This window comes from Acanthopagrus latus, chromosome 1 (genome assembly GCF_904848185.1).
Source record: "Acanthopagrus latus isolate v.2019 chromosome 1, fAcaLat1.1, whole genome shotgun sequence".
NCBI lineage: Eukaryota > Metazoa > Chordata > Actinopteri > Spariformes > Sparidae > Acanthopagrus > Acanthopagrus latus.
In genome coordinates, this window is record NC_051039.1 from 11,631,207 (window position 1) to 11,648,745 (window position 17,539).

General features: G+C 45.6%; 1 protein-coding gene across 4 annotated transcripts in view; it reads left to right on the top strand.

The window, feature by feature from the left end:
* The first annotated feature begins 924 nt into the window (after positions 1 to 924).
* The window catches only part of lef1 (lymphoid enhancer-binding factor 1), a 47,437-nt gene continuing 30,822 nt past the window's right edge, over positions 925 to 17,539 (top strand). For 2 of the 4 annotated variants that reach the window (XM_037100258.1, XM_037100268.1), the window contains exons 1-3: positions 926 to 2,389; positions 4,504 to 4,570; positions 6,219 to 6,343. In XM_037100258.1, coding sequence (XP_036956153.1) covers positions 2,192 to 2,389; positions 4,504 to 4,570; positions 6,219 to 6,343 — 390 coding nt within the window. In that variant the 5' untranslated portion in view covers positions 926 to 2,191. Of the gene's footprint in view, positions 2,390 to 4,503; positions 4,571 to 6,218; positions 6,344 to 17,539 lie in introns of all 4 variants that reach the window. The other 2 variants (XM_037100276.1, XM_037100253.1) reach the window with 2 other exon arrangements.

Genomic DNA, 17,539 nt, shown 5'->3' on the forward strand with positions numbered 1-17,539 from the left:
TCTCCTCTCCTCTCCTGTATTTCCTCATGAAATATTTGACTAAAAAAAAAAACAAAAAACACCCGTTTTCTTCCTCGTATGTTTGTGACCCGGTTGAGGCCCAGTTTTCATTCTGAATTACGTTTAACTTTAAAGTGTGTGTGTGTGTTTGTGTGTGAAAATACCTTCCGATCAAATGTGTCATCATCGCCATCTTTCCATACAGATGACAACGAATTCAGATGTCATACATTCAGAGGTCAAAATAAATCAAGTAAATAATAAATGAATAATAATTATAACAATGATAAGTTCACGGACCCTGCGGCCTGTTCTGTCATTTCGTTACATCACAGGCTTTCGATGTAACCTCTCCACTGTGTAAAATAACAGAACAAGACAAAAAGAGCGTATCAAACATGACATTATTTCTTTTGTTAAATAACGACGTCTTACATGTAGGAAGCAGTAAACTGTGACGTTTAAAGAGAGGTATAAAAAAAAACTACAACTACCACAGCAGACACACCTCTCTTTCCACACAACGTCGCTGAAAGCATATGAAAAAATAAATACATAAACAAACAAATCAATAATAAATCTGTTTGACCCTTACAAACATCTGACCAGACATACACCTGATGTTTACGCATGGATCAACAGAGGGAACAAAGTGGCCTGCTGTTGTTTTTTGGGGGGCGTTTCAGATTAAATCCCACTTTCTCTTCTTCTCCTTTAATTTCCCTCTATCTCTACTATCATTTGAAGTTACCGTGATTGTTTGAACCCTTCACCACCATCATCATCACCACACATGTGTCAGCCTCTCCTTCTTCTTCCCCTCCTGTCTGCCCGCGTATAAACCTCTCTCTCTCTCTCTCTCTCTCTCTCTCTCTCTCAGGAGGAGTGTCAATCGGTGCGGTGTCAATCAGAGCCCCGGCTTCCCTTTCATCTCTCCTTCCTCCCAATGACTGAAGAGTAGAGGAGGAGGAGGAGGAGGGAGCACGGGCTACATTACCAACACACACATACACACACGGGTTACATTACACTGTGGAAGCGGTGCGGGAGCAGTGGGAAGTCGATCCGCGGCGCGTTCCCTCTCTCTCTCTCTCTATCTCTCTCTCTCCGCCTGTCTATCTCCTATCTATTTTTTTTAAATGCCGATTGTTTTGTGACTTTTTCTCCGCTTTCATCCCCTCTTTGCTCATCTCGAGCCGCCTTTTCCGAGGATGTATTTCGCGGCATGAACGCGGCGCAGCTCGTCGTCTCGACCAAGCGTTAAAAGAAAGAGAGAAAAAAAAGAGAGAAGAAGAAGAAGGAGAAGAAGAAGCGGTGCGCTTTTTTCTTCCAAAGTTTGCGCATCCATCAGTTTACCTTCTCACGTCCAGACGGTGTTTTGGTTTGTGTTATCCTACTTTTTTTCCTTCTCCCTCCTGAAGGACACCGCAGCTTCTTCAACTGGACCACCGAGGAAATATTTCTCACACTTTTTTTTTTTTTTTTTAAATATATAAATGCACTTATTTTGTTTGTTTTGTTTTTTGTTTTAACCTTCGCTGGACCGTATTCGCAGTCGGGGTTTTGTATTTGTGTTTGTGACTGAAAAAAAACAAACAGAAAAACAAACTAGTGATGAGATTTTAACTCGTGGTTTGTCTTTGCTTTTTTTTTTTTTTTTTTTTTTTTTTTAATGTTTCCCTCATGACATTGAGGCGAGCGCCGGACTGTCACTGTGAGCTTCCTTCACATCTTCAAGTTTGTCGGGTGTGAGATTCTGTCCCTTTTTTATTTTTCTTTTAGTTCAGACAGAGAGAAAAAAGGACGAGGACAACACACTCACTCACACACACACACACACACACACACACACACACACACACACACACACACACACACACACACACACACACTCCTCCTGTTGCTTCAGTGAAAACACACCGGCAGCGTGTTTGCACGCCGCTTCCTCTCCAAGTGACTCACGGTCGACGCTGAAGGAGAGACCCGGGGAGAGAGGTGGTGGAGGGGGTGGGACGCTTCCCCACTCGGTTTCTTGGGGGATTTCAGTGGGAGGTTTTTTTTTTTGGTTTGTTTTTGTTTTTTTCTATTCCCCCCTCTGTAGTTGACGGACAGTGCTGGCGTGTGTGTCCGTCTTCAGCTTCTCTCTAAAAACAAGCAGTAACAACAACAGCACGCAACATTTTTTTTAAAAATGCCACAGTTATCAGGCGGCGGAGACCCGGAGCTGTGCGCCACGGACGAAATGATCCCGTTCAAAGACGAAGGGGACCCGCATAAGGAGCAGATCTTCGCCGAGCTCAGCCACTCGGAGGAGGAGGGAGACCTGGCAGACATCAAGTCATCTCTGGTCAACGAGTCAGAGAGCAGCCCCAACAGCAACAGCCACGATGTGAGTTCAAATGTTGAGAGTGTGTGTGTGTGTGTGTGTGTGTGCTGAATGACGAGGAAGGTGGGTATCAACTCCCATCAGAGAGGAGGCAGCCTGCACCAGCCCTGTGAGCAAAGTTGTGTTTTTAAAAGCCTTTTTTAAAATCGTGATGAAGCCCTGGTTTTCATTCAGGTGGAGGCACTTTCAGCTTTGCAAGATGGGGCTGATGCCTTCAAGAGCAGATGCACAATATAGGCCTTAAATTATTATCATTGTTATTTTTGAGCCTCTTCATCCTAAAGATTTATCTCTTGCTAGAAAAAAATAAACAAACTGGGTACATGTGCATTTGACAGCCTCCACTGCACTGCACTGTATTCTGCTTGAATTTATTTGTTTTATTATGAAATGTAATCAACAGCTTTCAGGCTCAAACCACCAGCAGCTTTTCTCCTTTTTGTCTTTTACATTATTACATCCCAAGCCATCAGTGATCCTCTTCGTGGAAAGGAATCGAGGCCCAAACGTGCATTTACTCAAGAGTTCATCAGTCTGTAGAGGAAATAAAATCTGGACGTGGACTGTATGTTTTTAGATGTGAGAATCGGGGCCTTGTGTGCTTCCCTGTGACAAGTAGGCTGGCAGCCGTGTTTGCAGGCGTGCACGTAACCCCACATAACAGCTGTAAACATCAGCACGTGAATGCGTTTGGCACACGTGGATTCAGACCTTCTGACCTGCGAGATGGATCATTTATTATTTCTAAGGCCAGAGCTCAATTACACGCAGCCTCAACAAAAGGACAGCGTCTAATAATTTTGTCACCAGGATGTGCTTGTTAATCCATTCATAACGCCGTTCTCTTATTTCATTATTGTCGTGTCCATTTACTCGGTGCCCGTGATTTATTTTTTCATAGTTTTTTTGGGGAGGGGGCTTGATATCAAACACGTTAACACAGCAACCTCTTTTGTTTGTTTTTTTTCCCTCTAAGCAGATTAAATGGAGGCAGGATGGGCAAATCACACGAAATCCATTTTAATGTATAAATGTGTTGAATTCATTCGTGTATGTAAATTCATATAGAATCTCACTGGAAGAATTATTAACCATGAATTTTTAATGTTTTCTAAAATTCGTACGCTCACGCTTTGTGCTCACAGTCGCTCGCAACGATGGGATTTTGTCAGCACACGTAAAGAAGATTGATGAGGAGCGAAACATCACAGTTGATATTTAGTTATTGAATTTATTGTTATTATTTTCTTCCCCCTGCATCCCTCTGTGCCCGAGCACTGACCTCAGGATGCAGGCTGCAGCTTCCCCATCACAAGAAGTTAGTCAGCTGTTTTTGTCATTAACCGCAGTGTTAATGACATTTTTTTTTTTTCGGGCACATCCTGAAACGAGACCGTACACATTCGCCAGCCCGAAATGTCCTGGAGACGCACGAGACGGAGGCTGAATGTTAATTAGGAATCCAGTGAAGTTCCCCTCGCTCAGCTTGAAGTCATCCTGAGGGGTCTGAATTCTCCAAAGGAGAAAAAAAAAAAAAAAAAACGAGGTCCCTCTTCCCTATTCCAGTTCGAAACGAGAACGTACACGGACGAGAGAGAAGCAGAGATTTTTCTATCTTTTCTTTCCTTTTTTAAAAAAAAAAATATAACAAAGTCAAACCACCATTTTCTTTCTCCCCCTTTTTTTCTCGGGTTTTAATTCACAAACACAAATACACTCTGTTTATTTTAATTCAGAAGAAGAAGGCTTAAACTGAGAGATGAAAATGAGAGTGGACCTATGGTACTGAAAACAAGTTAATTTGTAAGCTCCTTAAGGACATGAAGCTTAATTAAGTGGTTCTTTTGAAGCTTTGATGCAGGCTGCTCCATCACCCCTCTGTAGATAGTCGTGTGTGTGTGTTTGTGTGTGTGTGTGTGTGTGTGAGCTTGTTCTGCTTTAGTGACAAGCAAAAGGGACAGCATCTGTCCCAGCAGTGTCTGTGTGTGTGTGTGTGTGTGTGTGTTTCTGACCGCATCATCACGTCTCTGTTTGTTGCGTCTGCGTTTGAAGGCCCCCCTAATTTCTTCAGCATCATTACTAATTTTTTTTCTCCTTTTTCTTCCTCTCTTCCACAGGCAGCTAGACAGTCCCAAATACCGCAAGATTCATATCACGAAAAACACAGAGACCATCAGGAAGATGGTAAGTGACGCGGCCTTGAGCGTGAGCTCGTTAAATCGGCGTGCCTTTTTTTTTATATAGGCCAGCCAGCGTATGGTTTAGCTGCAGTATGCAGAGACTGCCAGAATAATTTCGCTGTGGCTGGAGAAGTTGAGGTGAACGAGGGGGGACAGTGTGAAGAAGTGCCACCTTGTCTTTCTTGATCAGTCCCACTCCTGCACTGTTTGGGTCTATTCTTGATCAGAGCCTCTCTGTTTCTGCTGCTCTCCGACCCATAATCTCTGACTGAAGTCCTGTCAGGACATGCTGTACCTTCATGGACACATCTACCTGTTACCTACCTCACGGATGAGGGCGCCTGCACAAATGGAGTCCAAAGAAAACTCGAAGTTAAAGGCGCTTTTCTCACATTTTAAAGGGGCGCTATGTAGTTTTGGCGAATACGTTCAAACTCAGAATTGTACTATTTGCAATATTAATGAGGTAATGATACAGACATCGGAAGTATTTATTTTTTTCCCATCTCTGAATAAACAAGCTGTTCTCAGAATTAAACAAGGTCCCCAGAAGACTGTTAGAAGCTAGAAAGGTGGCAGGCTCCGCCAAATGTAAGCAAAGTAAAACGTTTTGAAACGTTGTTGTCCTTTTAAAGGCCAGTTTGTTTATTCAGTCGTGAAATCAAAGAGAATTTGTTTATTTGGTTTGTTCAGGCTTAAAGAGTCATTCACTGAAGATCTTTCTCCTCCAATTTAAAATTCAGTCCCCAACACTACGCAGTCCACATCCAATGTTGATAATCATAACGTGACAATTGACATTCCTATCTTTCAGCATCTTGTGATTCTGCTTATGCAATTACCCCAATGAACTCGTTCTCCATACATCAGCCCCCCCCCTCCACTTTGTCACATGCCACATGTTGCTTCTTGCTCGGGGGCTCGATGCTCTCGTTGCCGTTGTGGTGCTCTGACCCCGCTGCTGCAGGTCATTATTATGGCTTTGAGGAGGAGTGTGGCTCCCTCTTTGTTCCCCTTTCCCTCCTGAAAGGGATTCCCCCCCCCTTCCCCTCCCCTCCCCTCCACTTCACGCCACACACACTTTCTTCACAACAAGATCCATGTTGCCCATCAGGCGACGCACCATAAACACTCCCAGCCCCCCTCCGGCCTTATTCGCGCGGCGCAGCAGTTGAGTGGCAAGTGGCGCTGCGTGGAGGCCTCTCGCGTGAAACTCCCCTCCCTCTCAGGTCAAAGGCATTGAGGAACAGTTGGGGCGTCTCCTGTTTTGACACAGTCTGTATGTTCTTCTAATTGGTGCTAATTGGCACAGAGGGGCTCCATTGTTCCTCTGCATAATACGGCCCTCCTCTCCAAGACGGGAAGAAAAGGGCACAAACAAAAGGCCGAGGAAAAATGGGGCACGGGTTAAAGCGATCGACAGTGATATCATTACAGCGTCCAAGCGGGCGGGCAAACTCCTTGCTGCGCCTGATTTATTGACTCGGTCACAGTTGGAATGTGTTGTTGTTGGAAGATTTGTTTATGTCATTAAAGCTGAACAGTTTCAATGCTGATGCATCAAAAAAAAATGTCTGAGATTCTTTTGCGAATGCACATTAAATTGTCACTTTTTAACCTTTTTTTGTTGTTGTTGTCGTTGTTATTATCAGGAAAACTTCAAGACCTGTACAGTAAAGGCCATCCGTACTCGGGCTACCCAGGTTACATCATGATGAGCAACATGAACGACTCCTACATGAACAATGGCTCCCTCTCGCCGCCCATGCCCAGAACGGTCAGTGCCAACTCTTTGTGTACTTTTTAACTCGCGTGATGTCGTGATGTGAAATGCTGTCGGGGGAACAATGAACCTGAGAACAAGCTGGTCAGAGCCAATTCTTGTGCTAGTCGAGCAAAATAATAATAAAGAAAAATCATCCGCACTGTGTTTTGTGTGGCGAGGATAGTAAGTAAATCGTGCTTCGATCAGTTAGGTGACGGAAAATAAATCAGAATAGAAGACTTTGTTATTTCCTTCAGCGGGTTTATGTTAAAGTGATGCTGAACGTGCTGGTCTGAAACAACTCATTTGCTCTGTTTATTAACATGCGCTTGTGGGATCGAAAAGCAAAAACAAACATGGAGGATGATGATGATGATGATAGACCAGCAGAGATTTAACTTGAGGCTGCGATTACCCAGTTTAAACCCAGGCATGGTTTTCAAATATCGCAGTTTAAAGACATGAACTGAGGTTAGATGACTAAAGCTGTTTGTGAACATGCAGCATGCAGACTGAGGAGGCAGAGGGAAGGAAACCTGTTGATTCACCTGCTGTGCTTTTTCGACAGCATCAGTTGTTTTTCAAGATTCACATAAAATAAATTACGAAAAGCACTTTGAAAGGATTGTGATACTTAATCAAATCAGCACCATAAACAGTTACAGGCTATTCCAAAATGTCCTAATAGTGTCAGTTGATTTTGTTCGTCACTTCTTAAAAATCGCAAACATTTGCTCTTTTCAAGCCTCTTGTGCCTATATTTAACTTTTCCCAGTTACTTTTAAATGAAATTGTTGGTTAGACAACATTTGGGCAGGATTCAGTGAGATGCTGCTTTGAGCTGTGATCTGATGTCCATGTTGTACGTTTGGAAATGGTTAATCAATAAAAACAAAAAAAATCCAGTGAAACCAATAAGACAGTCTTTGCTTGCAGTCTTCCATAAAACGATCATGAGCCTGTAGAGGACTGTGTTCATGGCCTGTCTCAGATAATGTACTATGTTTAAAGCTTACCAGAGCTCCTGGGTCAAAATGAATGCAGTGTAATATAATATAAATATCTGGAAAATCAAAGTCAAAGGAAATCAAAGGAAAAAGGAAAAAAAGTGATCGATCTACACCTGAAAGTATGAACTGCGGATGACAATGAATGAAAGAATAGAATAACCTTAGATCACATTTCTTGATTTACAAACAAACTTAAACTTTTTAAAAGGATACAAAGAGAACAAAATAAATATCCTCTCCCAGTGTCCCCTCGGCGACCGTAAGTGGCCCTTGGAAACCGTGTCCAGGCCGTACTTTTCCAGAAGATTAACGTGAGATATACAGTATTTCTCATCTTGTTAAAATCTTAAGTGATGCATGTCTACATGACCCGAGTAAAGCCCTCTAATTAGCCCAGCATGACAGGAGGCCCGAAAGGCAACATCGAGCCTCTGAGGCCGCCCTGCAGAGTTTATAGTGCCGTCCAGGGCTGCGTGTGTTGTTGCAGATATCGTCCCTGTAACGGTATTAATTTCAGGCCAGCTGCAGGTCTCTCCCTCTCTTTCTCTCTCTCTCTCTGGCGGCTTCCTGTGTCTGTCCCATTTGCAAATTTCTCCTCTCAAGACAGACATAAAATGCAGGGCACACCAGCAGCTGTCCATTCTAATCCCGCTCCGTCCATGTCTCTGTGTCACACTCGGGGGGCGGGGGGGGGATGCAAACCGGCCTCAGTCTGGTTTTTTGGTGTCTCCGTGCAGGAAACGCTCACACATGGCGCAGAGCAACCAGAGGCCTGTGGTTTAGTGTGTGCGTGTGTGTGTGTGTGCGCTTCCACAGTGCACATGGGTTGGTTGCATCAGGGTGAAGTTGTGAAATGGGAGTTCTGGGTTAATATAAGAATCGTCTTTTCAGAGGCAGATGCGATTGTCGGGGGCAGATGCCACATGCTGCGCGCAAAGGAGCTGCATTCACACGCAACTCCATCGCGGAATGATGTTAAAATTGCATTGCCCCCCCAACCCCCCACCCTCCCTCTGCCAAAGTTGCAGAGGGTGAAAGTGTGTGACATGGTGGAGAAAGCGTGATGCTGATTCGCCCTCTTGAGTTTACTAATAGAATGGTTTGCGGAAAACGTGGGATGCGATGCTCTCCAAATTCTCTTTTTTATGGCTTGTTTTCTGGTCAATTTTTTATCAATTATTCCAACGTACGCACCGTAGAAGGGGAAAAAAGAATGAAAAGAACCCCTCACCCAGGTCTGTATGGAGACCAGCTGACTGTATGAGAGGAAATTACCCCTCGCTGCAGATGAATTAGGCCAGGCAGTTGCTGCCAAAACTTTTAAAGCCCCGCTTTCATTTCATTTACCATGGCTGCTTTTTTTTTTTTTCCGCCCAATTTTCCCCCTCACCCTGTCTTCAATAAAACGGTAGTCATTTTATATACGTTTCTCTCACTTATCCAATAAAAAGAGCCAAGGCTTGGTGGAGGGGATCACGGAACATGAGTCCTCTGGCTTTCTCACTGATGTCAGCTCGCTGCCTCTGCTGCTGGCCACCGCAGCCACAGTATCTGCAGGCCTGGGATCGGTTTTCACTGAGATCAAAGGCACATTCTCTCTTTCATTCTCTTCCATCCCGAGCCCCGCCGCCGCCCCCGATCCCAGTAGTTTAGATTGATTTCCATTGACCATGACATTCCTGCACATGCCGTCCAGTCATGATGGAGCTGTTGGGAGTAGCTGATTGTCAGCAGATTTTAGGGGGGCCTTCGCGCTTGATAAGTCGCCCCTCCGCCGCGAGAGCTGAGATTTCGCCGCCGACATGCCTGATGGTGTTTGGTTGCGCGTACATGTGGATTTTTTAAGACAATACTGGCCACTTCAAAGAGCCACCGGTGTGTTTTGAAGACCCTGATGTTTATGTAAACCTATAGTAGTTTTTTTTAGGATGTGGGGTCTGCGGGGCATCCTGAGGAGGAAGTGTGGACTGTCACATGATGTGGATCCATCTCCTGGAGGAGCTACAAAGGACATTTTTTTTTCATTCATTTATTAATATAGCTTAGCTTGAAGAGATTTCTTTTTTTCTGCATTCAGACTGTATTGAGACAGCACAGGATTGTTTCTTATTGCTCTTAAATGCATTATTTTACCAGTGGCCTGCTGTCTGACTGTAGAAATCAATTATTTCATTTATAGTCTCGCGTAAGATTGAATCATGTAATTGTCAGGCTCACTTTCAGAAACAATCTTTTCCATCATCACAGATATTTCTCCTGTCCCTGGTCTCCTGGTGGGCATTGCCTATGTGAACTTGTAAAATAAATCAGGGAGGAATCGCTCTCACGTCAGCCCACCTGAACATTATGGGATGCATCAGACAATTTTAGGAGACGTGTTTACGTGTAATAATTCATACTTTTTGTTGTTTTTTAAAACTTTGGTCTATAAAACCAGGAAGAGGATCACAACACTATGGAAGGATTGTGTTTTTCGCTGTCTTCCTTGTCTTTATCATTGTTCGTATTTGCAAATCAAACACGCTTTCACGATACTTTTTTGGTCAGAATTATCATAACAGCCCATAATGGCAGTGATGATAATGTTTGCAAACTATGATCTTCAAAGCACCGAGGATGTCATCACTCTGGGTTTGATGTGTGCGAGAAGACAAGTTGGCTTCTGTGGTTGGGTTTTGTCTCATCTTTTCAAAAAGTGGTCCTGCAGGATTTGAAAAAAACAACAACAAAAAAAAAACCCACGACAGCTTCTAAATAAAGCTCGACCCTGCACGCGATGGATTACAAAATGACATGAAATCTATTCTGAAATCGTGTTGCACTCGCAAAAAACACTCGTGTTTTTGCATGCTCTCCCATAGGTTTAAAGAAATCCTACGACCTCTGAGCTCATGTCGTCCCGCTGAAACCCTTTTGAATAAACTCCTGAACGCATGGTTGACAAGACAAAAAAAAACAAAACAAATCAGCCCGTTAGTCGTCCTGAAATGTTGATAGCGCCGAGATACAGTACAAGGATTTTCACCTGACTGTGAAGACGTGTTGGTGATCTCCAGCTGTGCTAGAACAGTCTCATGGTCTGTGCAACAGCTTGAGGAGAGGAACGGATAGAATCGCTGATTTTTTTTTTTTTTTTTTTAAAGTCGAGTGGAGGAGGGAGTAAAGAAAGCTCCTTCTCCTTTTGCCGTGCACTCTTTTTCCCTTTGGACCCTCAATTGCAGATCCTCATGGCGAGAAAGAGGGGTTGCGGAGGGGGTTGCAGCGCTGTACTTTCCCTTTGATGTAGTGGGAACGTGACGGATCTGCTAGCCAGTGTCTCGCAGCGTGGAATCACTAACCCAGGCTTACCTAACGGGATTTGGTGGGACCGCTCTGGTGTCCCTCAGTGCCATGTGTGTCCCGAGCTCATGCCCCCAGCACTACCGTGGAAGATCCCTGTTAAAGAGAACACTACGTTTACCAGCAGCCTTCCGTGTCCGCACATAATGTTCTAGATTGCGGCTTATGGCACCTTGTGGCATATTTTTATGTCTCACTATAGGGTGGACGTGCTGTGTGGTGATCATCCCACCATCGGCTCCTTTCACTTTCTTTAAGAACTCTGAAAATACATCAAGGGAATATACTAACTGTCAAAATACAGAAGTATAATTGGCTCATTCTATGCTGTATACACCAAATTAGCAATGTGTATCAAAGAGTCGGGCTGACATCTATGTCATCTGCTGCGCAGTGCTATTAAACATGTGCGTTCACATGAAGGACAGCACCGGGGACCTCACACACGAGAAACACTCGCCGTCTCCGAGTCTTTGTAGTGCCGCTGGGTCGCGGTGTTTTATAAACAGCGCCATTAACGCCAAGGTTTTCTTTTTTTTTTCCCCCCCGTCCTCCGCGGCACGGTGATGCTGGTTGACACATTTACTCCATATGCACGGCGCTAATGACGCCATGTGGTTGCAATCACCTTATCAGCGCGTTTCATCTTGTTAAATGGAGCACAGCGGGGCGATTGTCTACCAGGGCCGGGAAGTTTCTGGTTGACTTTTTCCGCAGAAAGATGGTTGTGTTCCTGTGTGTTTACTGTCAAGAAGACGCCTAAACCGTAGAATTACTTTTATTTTTGCGTCATTCTGATGCGTCAAAATGGACACGCCGATTTTAAGGCGGTGTACTTGCATTACAAATACAAGGGTAGATATAATCAGATGCTGCTGATTTTATCTCTGTTGTTTTTGAAATGAGTGACGCCCATGAAAGACGGCCATGGAGTCGTGAAGTGTTCGAAATGCTAGAAATGTGTGTTTCATTGTGTCAGAAGACACGAGAGTGTCGCAGACGTGAGCACGACATGCAGGCGCACTTAACCCCACTTGATGTTTATTTCGGGCATGTGTTACTGCTCAAAGCGAAGCACTCACATATGATGACACTTTCTTCGCTCCCCATCCTCCCACTGAATTGGATGAAGCTTAACCAATCAAGCCGGGCTGCCTGGAGCCAGCCATTCAGGCTCCCATGCGCAGACCGCTGCTCGAGCCCCAACAACACCTGCTCGGAGGACTTCACTCTACACCAGCAGCCTGCCTGCTGATCTCCAGGGGTCAGCGGAGGGCCTCGCCAAGGTTGTCCCTTAAGCCCAATTCTGTGTTGAATGGCCTGGGTGTGGACTTCCTGTAAGGGTGGATCAGAAATGGAGACTAGAGGGCGGTGTGTGTGTGTGTGTGTATGTGTGTGTGCGCTTGTGGGGAGTGTTGTGTTTTTTTTTTTTCTTTTTTGCTAATTTATTGTCGTAACTGTTGGTGGTGTTATGGCTGTGCGGGATGCTGAGTTATGAATGTTTTTGCAGAGTTTTTGGATTCAGGTCAGCGAGGAATAATTTAAAACTTTTTTTTTTTTTTTTTTAAAGTCCATCTTCCAAATTAGTTTTACAGTCGTTGTTTATTCAGAAATCCCAATCGATACGCCCCTGCGGCAAAAAAAGGTTTCGCTTAATCGATCTGGGTCGGTGATTAAAAAGCCTGACAGCGATTCCTCAAAGCTGATCACAGCACCTCGCTGTGTCCTGATACAGTCGTAAAAGGAGTAAAAACATGAATAGCTTTATTGACTTCATCCTGACAGCTCGTAGGTCTATATAGAGGCGAGCAGTGTTCCAGCCAGTAAACTGCGGCAAAGGGAACAATAGGACCACAGGAGTGAAACATGGGTGCAAATCCTGCTGGCTGTGTCCAGACTTCAGAGAAGCTCAAACAGCCCTCACTTTGTCCGGGCTAAGAAATAGAGCTATGATCAATAGCTGCTCTGTTGTATGAAGTTGGTCAGTCTGTGGCGTGCTCTCGCCCTCCCTCCCTTCTTCTTCACTGTTTCATATTTTTCAGAAGCTCATTATTTCTTTCTGCTGTGGGTGTGAGTGCTAAAGAGGCTCACATGCAATGTGTATCTGACAGCGCTGAAATATTAATGGTCCCCAGTGTAGGAGGTTGGTATAGGGCCTGCATAGTTACAGTACAAAGGGTGCCTTCTCGCCACCAGGCTTTATTAGCCAAGCTGTTAAATGGATAGATGGATATAGCTTGCGCTCTTTTTCTCCGTGCCTCCCTTTTTGTGTTTCTGCGCTAAACATCAAAACGCCCCCCCCCCCCCACACACACACACACACACACACACACCGGACTGCTTCCAACACATACACTAAACGGGTATTTTTTTTTTCCCGAGAAACGGAGACTCGCACACGCGCACGAGAGCCGTGCTACGCTGCTGAGCTTTTCCGTGGGAGGACAAAGAGGAGGGCTCTGCTATCAGTTCATTTTGTGTGGTCTCGGCCATAAAAAAACACCCTGTTCTTTGACTGCGAAGGGGAAAAAAAAAAAAAGCCTGTCTTTAATTTTTGGGAAACCCATAAAAGTTTGTCGCTCCTTTCATATCGGCTGGCGGAATTGAAAACAAATGCTACATTCTCCCCTCCTCTCCCTTTGAACTGGCCAATTATGGAGTTGTGAAAATAAAAATCAGTCTGCAGATCTCTTTTACCCCCCCCCCCCCCCTTTCCTTCCTTCTTTTCCACTTCTCCCTTTCTCTCTTTCTTCCTCAGTCACCCCCCCCCCCCTTGTTTTTGAAGAAACCGAGGGGGGATCACTGATGTCAAAGTCAAAACCAAGAGCATTAAGAAAACTGGCGAAATGCAATACAGCTGCAATCCGACATGACGCTAGAAAATAGGGCTGAGGAGCAGAAAGCCTCTCTCCCGTATTCCCAGGGCGCGCAACTGCTCCCGGCCTTGGCTTTGATCTCTTCAAAGCCTCCTGCCTCCTACTAGATGGAGAGTCTTGGCTGCCGCTCGTGAGCGCTGGAGAGAGGCAGGCAGGGAGGGAGGTGGGGGTGTTTTTTTGGGGAGGGGTGGGGGCGGAGGGGGAGGGTTTGGGGGGGGGGGCGAGCCGTCGTCTTTCCCTTTCCAGGGCTGAAATCAATCACGGTGCCGAGGCAATTATGTGTAATTCAAGCCCGGCCAGATTAGTGACTCTTGTTACCTGAGCGACCGGAGAACTGTAATCTGCGAGACACACCGGCCTCACCGGCGAGTTAGGGAGTAAGGTCGGGAACAGGCGGAGGGCACTTGAGGGGAGAGAAGGAGGTGGGGGGGGAGGAAGAGAGGGAGAGGTGCTGAAAAGCAGGCTGCCATGCTGCCGTCCAGTAGAGCAGAAAATCGGAGTACAATGGGGTGATTACACTTGCAGATGTAGCCATATTTATGACGAGGTGGATAGAGGGAGCAGAAAGAATGACGAGTGGCGATCGCCATGGAGCCCGCTAGTTAGTGTGCTAACGAGCCAGGTCCCCTTTTGTGTTAAAACATGTGCGTAATGTCACCTCCACAGCGCTGCCAGCCCCCACCGCCACACCCCCCCCCCATCCATCCACCCACCCACCCACCCACCATCCGCCGCCCTGCCCCCCCCCCCCCACCCCCCCAGTGCCATATCTCTATCCCTCATGCCCTCCACAGTCGGCTCCGAAATGCAAGCTTGGGCAAGGCTCCTGCCCCAGGCGCCCAATTTACTATGGCTGGAGAAAAACTCAGTGGCCCCAAGTCACAGAGGAAAACAGCCGAGCTGAATGCTGCTCTTTCCCCGCTGCTGCAGTTCGTCTGATCTGTGCAACTGTTCGAGTGTCTTAACACACAGAAGTGTAACAATTTACACCCTTCTGCTTTTTTATGTGGCTTACTGAAGAGATTTATCCCAATTATGTCTGCTCCTAGTTTAGGCAAATCTAGAACGTGGTAGGAGTGTGATGCTCATGACTAATACCACCTAGCGTACGTTATGAGATTATTTATTTGTATGGCTTTTTTTTTTTTTCTTTTAAGCCTATGATATTTTCGTGTGGGATTTAAGAAAACAATTGGAGGCTGGGTGAAGGGCAGAGGAAAAAAATTGAGATTTACATTATTGGTATTTAATTGTAAATATATGATTGCCTGGGCTTTGATTCCCCCCCCTCGTGTGCGCTCTGACTGCGAGCGCTGATGTCACAGGGATGAGAACAAGGCTTTGTTTTTTTCCTCAGCAGTCACTTGATGCAGGATGATGAAACCCACAAAGATATCTAGCAAGAATGTGTTTGTTCATCTGATGAGCTCGCCTTGTGCTCCATGTTTCTTTTGATCATCGGACTGCTTGGTCGGTGATGGAAGGCGCTTATTTTTCTCGTGGGATGTACACATTGAATAAATTAGATAAACCGGTCGTGTCGTAATGGAGCGTAGTTGATCAGGACCTTGATGTCTGCGATAGTTTGAACAAGGCAGACTGACAGGAGAGCGGCGCTGACTCTAAAAATATAAAGGTCACGCTGAATGGATTATGTGGCATCAATGGAGCCACCGTCCAGCTCAGCAGGAGCCCTCAAATCCACTAGCAGCCATAACCCTCAGCTCTGGGGCCAGGTGACGCTTTTCATGTCCTCCAATGGAGAGACATCACAGAGACCTCCTCCACTTTGAGCTGCCCGTCATCAAACAATGCATCAAAACATCAAATCAATCCACCCCCACGGTATCCCTATCTTTCGAGATGAAAGATGCAGGAGAAACGAAAGTGCCCAGAGCACTCTGCACCACCAATCTATATTTTCAGTTCTCCCATCATAAACAGTGACACTCTATCTATATTGAAGCAACTATACACTTGTGAAAAAGTTGCGCTTGACTCCAGGATTTTTGGTGACTGTAAGAACAGGTTTACATGTTTTCTCAATCTGTCCAGTGTGGCAGCACTGTTTTCCCCCTCTGTCTGAAACGCTCTGTTTTAGCTCCTGTCTCTTTAAGGGCCCTCCTCCTGAATACCCAGTTTCCTCTGATTGGTCGGCTCGCACACACCTGAGCCAGCACCGCTAACAAGAACAGAGCAGCTGTGCTGAATCAAACTCGCGTGTTTAACTAGCTGTCAGGCATAGATTATGCAATGACATAGTGTGATGTCACAAAGTAACAGAATTAAAGGTGAGGCTACTGACGAGGTGTTCGGGAGCAGTGCTTTCTGTGGGAGAGAGGAGTGTCAAAACAGAATGTCTACATTTCCCAACGTTTTGCTTCAGTTTAAGATTGCAAGCTACAGGTAATGATGTTAACGGTCGCCAAGTGTCATTTCAACATTTGCTCGAGTTTTTGCCATCAAGAAATATTAAAGGTGACATATTTACATTGTTTTAACCGTCCGGCAATCCAAAACCGGAAAGATCCAAAGATACTCGGTTTACTATCATACGTGAAAGAGAGAGATTGGTGCTCATTCAGTCTAACAGTGCTTTCTTAGTAGACAAATGAGATTGTATTAAAATGTATGGGCAGCTTACAATGAATAAATCCCACTAAGAGCTGAATTACAACCGCAGTGTTTTCATTGTACGGTTTACCATTCAGATTTGCAGCATCAGGTGCATGAGTGTGCCCCATAATGTTGCTGTAACCATATGCCCCGAGCCTAAGGAGTCCCTTTTGTGCTCCGCAAAATCACTATTACCATTTCTTTAGAAGTATCAAGGGATAAGCAGACGTTGTCCGTTGCCATGTTGTACATGGTCATTGTTTTGTTTGTATTAAAGCCCCACAAAAACTCTGCCACAAAGCTAATTGATGAGGCGGAGTTTTCATGTGACCGTTCAGATCCTTGGAGAGGTTCTTGAAGTGTTCCCTGCGTCTGTGGGGACGGAGAAAAGCCATTTGTTCGGAGGGGGATCAGATTTGAATAGCTTTGTGCCTTTTCATTCAGATCTTAACAGGGGCGTGTGCGCCTGGCTAGAGAAGGAGCCCTAAAATGTGTGGTTTGATTAATGGCTAATTCCAGGCTGAAAGGCAGTTTGTTGGTAGTCTTTACCAGTTAATCCCTTAAAACGCGGAATCACACCCAAACAGTGGGCTGCTGGCATTGTCGCGCGGGGCCATGATGTGAATAAGCCGAAAAAGGTTTGCAATGTGATCCACGCCCGTGAATGCTCCTTCTTTAAGGCTGCTGCCTGAACCTCGCCTCATTATAGGCAGAGCCGAAACGGTCGTGTAATTTGTAACATAATGAAAACGCAGCTTTTGTCTCGGTGCTTGTCTCACTTTTGTAAAATGAGACGGAACGTGCGTGCCTTCGAGCGCAGTCATCGAGGTGAGAGGAGGGTTGATCACGTGACGGCGGGGTCAGAAGTTCAGATTAAGGCTAGGACACATGACACCTGAGTGAGCGCGGCTTCTCGTGACCCTCCGATCGTGAAACGTTACGTAACCTATTTACTAACCCTGTTACGGGAGAGAATGCACTCCGTCTACTTTTCCCTGTGAATTTTTATTTTCTGTTCCGTTGAGTCGTCCAAGTTACAGGCTGACTTACCCATCAGTATTTTTATTCTTTCTATTCTTACACGTTCCATCGGTGGGCGTGCGTCTGTCTGAGTGAAATACAGAAGGAAAACTAGGTCAATACTCTCTACAGCTCAGGCAGAAGCGGCTCTCATTCAAATCACCTCCCCATCCACATTTTTCCTGGTGTGTGCGCCATTGAAAGCCTTCCCCGCACAACACGGCAGCGCCTCCACAGCCTGCTGCCTTCTGCCTACGTCCAGCTCTGCCTGGCTAGCTCGCCGTGCTAATATTTACCCCTTTCCCTCTCCGTCGGTGCAGCGCTGGCGTCGGAGCTAGCTGGGGGTT